Source organism: Egretta garzetta, unplaced genomic scaffold (assembly GCF_000687185.1).
Source record: "Egretta garzetta isolate BGI_Z169 unplaced genomic scaffold, ASM68718v1 scaffold316, whole genome shotgun sequence".
NCBI lineage: Eukaryota > Metazoa > Chordata > Aves > Pelecaniformes > Ardeidae > Egretta > Egretta garzetta.
The window spans coordinates 151,667-156,215 of NW_009259971.1; the positions used below are offsets into that span (position 1 = coordinate 151,667).

Consider the following 4,549-nt stretch of genomic DNA (forward strand, 5'->3'; position numbering starts at 1 on the left):
CTAAGAAGCCACCACCTCTGACTACGCCCGAGGGCCAGGGGTTCGGTCCCTTTTCTCCAAATGCTACGGGAAGGTTACGGTTTGGGGAAAACAGTCAATGCAACAGTTGATCCCTTCTGCTGCCGGGCCAGGCAAGCCGGTCCTCAGGAGCCCGTGGCGTTTTCTGTACTGAGACTAAGAGCAGGGCGGAGGTTTTGCTTCTCTTCCAGTGTGTGGGAGTATAAGCGGGTGTAAAGGCTACTGAGCGAGCCGCCCGGGTCCGCTCCCGGCTGGGACCAGCAGAGAAAGTATCTACCTTCACAACGAGCGCATAGGGCTTTACGCTCATCGAATTCGTATCTTGTGGCGAGGACTCCTGCCCGGGGGGGGCTGCGGGGGCGCGCGGAGGAGCTGGGATCCCCGGCAGCCGGTCCCTGCTGCTCTACGTGGCTCCAGAGCACGTTGCATTGCTTGGCTCGGCTCAGCATCTCCGTGCCTGAGCAAAGTCCCTGGGTTTAGCAGCACTGGTAGTAGGTATTGCACTGAGCAAAACGAAGTGCATTATTGAGGGTGGGGGGTGGTAGCGGGGCAGAATGGTCATTGGACTATGGTTTTTCCACACTTTGGGAACTGTGGGCTTGTTCCAGGACTGTGAGCAGGGAGGGGGGAGGATCCTGGGCCCCGCAGAGGACTTTGTCAGTTCTGCTGCCGGATGTTGCCTGTCTCTGTCTTCGCTTTTCCGGCAAAGACCCGGCCTTAGCCTTTATTACACCCAGGCGGTTCCTAAACGGTTTATTCTCCCGGTGCTCCCCCAGGTCGGTCTCACGCGGACTGGAGCAAACGGCCGGGCGCAGCCCCGCAGCAGGACCCCGGCGGATCCACTGGATCTGCCGGGTTGGTTCCAGCCTCCTCGGCGCGATCCACGCGTCTGCGACACTCACCGTCCCCCAGGACCAGCTCGGCCAGTCCTGGAAGAAGCCCACAATGGAGTGTGAGGTAGAGTACGGATGGTGACCGCAAGACAGTGTTTCTCAGGTATTTCCTTCCTTCCTTCCTTCTCTTATCTGCAATGACTTAAATGAGTGCGAGACGTCCTTCTAGCTGGAGGTCTGCTGAGCTTGCCGAGTCTCTCGGGAGATTTAGACCCCACTGCTGCTACGGGATCGCTTAGAACGAAGGTCTAAGCCGGACGCTTGCTTGCTCCGTTGGTCAGCTGCCACCTACGCTTACCCGAGGCTGAGCAGCCTCGAGGTCCGGGCTGGATGGCAAACTTGCTCCCGGTGGGACAAGGGCTCCCCAGAGAACCAGGCAGAGCTGCCTGGGAATTAGTAGTGTAGTGATATGGAATGTGTTATTTCACAGGAATAAATTCCTTCTGATCAGACAGACAAAAAACTGGCAATCTGTACAAACTCAAAAGAATCCATTTTCAGAAAAATAAATTACTAAGGGGAGAGGAGGGTCCATTTCTCAATAAATATGTGATTCAGCTCACCTAAGACTTGGAAATTATCTGGGGATGGGAATCTAACATTTGGGTCCACAAAGGTTATTCTAAATACATCTGCAGCCCCAAACCTCCCCAGGCTCCCTTCTGCCCTTGAAAGTCCCCCATCCTCCCGAGCCGCAGGTTTGGCTTCTGGTCAGCTGGACGCACAGGTGTTGGTACGGTTCAAAAAACGTGTCCTTGTGCCTGAAGTCCCAGGTGCTTGGAGTGTAAAAGAAAACAGGTCTTTTGGATTCCACCTTCTAAAACTACATGTACCCGCCGCTGCACGGGAGGACGATGGTGGTCCTGAGCAGGACACCGCTGGGAGCCGCTTTCTCGCAGGTATAAATTGTCTTCTCGACAGAGGAGCGACGCAGACACGGGGAGTCAGTTCTGCTGTAAAATGAGGTTTTCCAGTTCGTCTGCAGATCGAAGCAGAAACGCCGCCGACTCCGGGGCACCCCCTGCCGCCCTGCGCTGATCTCCGTGGGGCTGAGCTGGGCAGCCTGCATTCCCCTGCTGGTGCTGTTGGAGGGGGCCGTGCTGGAGGCCCCACCTTTCATGCTGAGATCGGTCGGACCTGCCGAGGAAAAGCGAGAGGGAAGCTCAGGCGGAGCAGCCTTGCCTGCGGCCGTCCTGCCGCGGCGAGATCCCCAGCGGGAGCTCTGCACCAGCAGGAAGGTCCCGGCAAAGCGCGGCACCCTGGACAACGTGAAAAGCCCCCGCTCCTGCATCAGCCCGCGCACGCCACTGCCTCTGCAACAGCCACAACAAGGAATGAGACTTCAGCGCCAACGTGAGCAAAATCCTGTCCTGCAGCCCGGCCCGCCCGCTCTGCGAAGGGAGGGTCTGCGGCTGCGCTCTGCGAGGAGCTGAACCCGCGCCGGAGGGCACCTGCCCATCAAAATCATCCTCCAGGTTCTGGTTTTTCCTCTGCCTATGGCGAGTAACAGCCCGCACGGGGCATTTCCCTGCTTTAGTGCAGGGTAACTACGCGGCGTCTGTGCCCAGCACAGGGCGCGGGGCCAGAACGTTTGGGGGGAGCCGAATGGTCTTACTGGGCCGCACGTTTCTGTGGCTTAGTCTGCAAATGAAATGAAGACCTGCAAAATTTATGATCTGTCTGACGGGCAGGGATCTTTTTTTTCTCCTAAGTCAGCCTCTGCGCCACTTCTATCGCATGCGATTGGCTTCTGGCCACGTACGTGTGTCTGTCCTCTGCAGGACAGGACACACAGCTGCCCCAGCTCACAACCTGCCCCATGCCGCTACGGAGCTTAAACCTGCAAGAAGTGACCAAATCATCGAGTTCTCCAAGGCCCAGGGAGCGCTGGCTGCCAGCAGGTAGGTGTGCACAGCCACGCACACGCCTGGGCAGCCCCGTGTGGGTGCCCGCGCGTGGCAGGCTTCGGCAGGAAGGCTGATACAGGGCTGGAGGCGCGACACGGCCAGGTAAAGGCAGGGGAGAAACTGGATTTCGCTTCGTGTTGGACTAAGAGAAGGCAAACAAGGTGCAAGGACCACCCCATCAACTAGAAACGGAGAGCGCGGCTGTGTACTACAGATGCGATAGCAGCGAGGGAGAGGAGGCAGGCGAGGCTGCAGCCTGGGGGTAAGGAGAAAGAGAAGGCACTGAACTAATGAATCCCCTGGCTGTGGGCTGGAGCATCACAGCCCGATGGAGCAGTTGGTGATGCTGGAGAAAGGCTTCAGGAGGGCTGAGCTCCTGCTGCGTGGCCTGACGCAGCAGTGGGACACGCGGGAAGATGGAGCGGGGACGGGGTGCTGCAGCGGTTTGCAAGCCAGGACAGGAGAGTTCAGCAGCCCCACTGAGACCAGGTGGGTCCCACTGGTGACCAGCGGCAGGGAGCGGGGTGCATCGCCCCGGGGTGGGAAGGAAAGCGTCCAAAAGCATCCAAGGAAAAGCAATGCTGGAGCAGCAAATGCTGCGGGAGGAGTGGCACCAGCAGAGGACTTCCACGCCAGGCTAATCAGCGCTGCGAAGGGGAGGAGGAGGAGGAGGAGGCTCTCATGCGAAAGCAATTTCACTGGACAGAAAAGGCAGCAGCAAAGGGAGCCCATTTCCCGGCTCACCAAGGGGGAAGGAGCTGGGAGTGGGGATGCGGGTTTGAGCAAGAATCGCCTTAGGTGGGGGATGGAGGCAGAAGACGCTTCTGGGCAGCAAACCCCTGCAGACTTTCTGCTCACGGAGGGAGGAGAAGGCGCAGCTCCTCGCAGCACTCCTTGCCAGCGCTACGGCAGCAGGCTCTTATCGCTGAAGGACTGACAAAGAGCTTGGGCAAAGGGGAAAAAAATAATTGCGAAGCAGAGGTTTAAAAAATCCATTAGAAAGAGGCAAGTTGCTGCTGCTGGGTGCTACAGCCAGGGCCCCTCTGCTCCTCCTGGGGCCCACGCTCGCTGGGGCTGCGCCGAGGCGGTTCGGCACATTTGCTGCCTCTCGTCAAGGAGCCAGCGCTCGCGGCTGGGATGGGCGAGAGGGGGGGGCCGGGCAGCGCGGGGGGCCAGGGGTGCCTGTGCTGCTCTGGGGAGGAACCATAGCTGCCTCCGCCGTGGCTGCAAGGATTAGGTCTCAGCAGCTGGAGGCCGGGGCGGGATCTTTATTCAGGGTTAAGAAGCATTAGGAGGGGATGATAAGAGTTAATCCCAGACAGGCATCTCTCAGGGCTCCGGAAATCACATCCTTCCAAATCCTCACTCCCCGCGAGGGCGGGCAGGGGCAGGGCAGGCGCCCAGAGCGCACCCGGGCAAGCAAAGGCAGCCCAGAGATTGCCAAAGGACCGGCCGAGGACCAGCACGGGCTCCAGCCCCGCCTGCCACTGCTGCCGGGAGGGCAAAGCCAGAGGGCTGCTGCCCAAGGGGACAGCCTTTGCCCCACCCCACGTCTCTTTCGCCTGGGTGCCAGGGAGTCACCAGGAACCACGGCACCTCCCCAAGTGCCCTCCTCGGCCCCAGGCTGCTCCGCTCTGTCCACTTGCTCCTCGCTCAGCCAAGCCCTCAAGCCTTGCCCGTGCTCTCCTTCTGCCTTCCCGCCCGGCAGCCTCAGCCCTGTTCTCCCGGCCG

At 59.7% G+C, this 4,549-nt stretch overlaps 1 protein-coding gene across 1 annotated transcript in view; it reads right to left on the reverse strand.

The window, feature by feature from the left end:
- Positions 1-1,787: 1,787 nt before the first annotated feature.
- Positions 1,788-4,549, reverse strand: part of NOL4L (nucleolar protein 4 like) — a gene marked incomplete at its 5' end in the record, with an annotated part of 63,286 nt that continues 60,524 nt past the window's right edge. Inside the window, 2 exon segments of the mRNA XM_035895832.1 lie at positions 1,788-1,932; positions 1,935-2,048. Of these exon segments, the coding sequence (XP_035751725.1) occupies positions 1,856-1,932; positions 1,935-2,048 (191 nt within the window).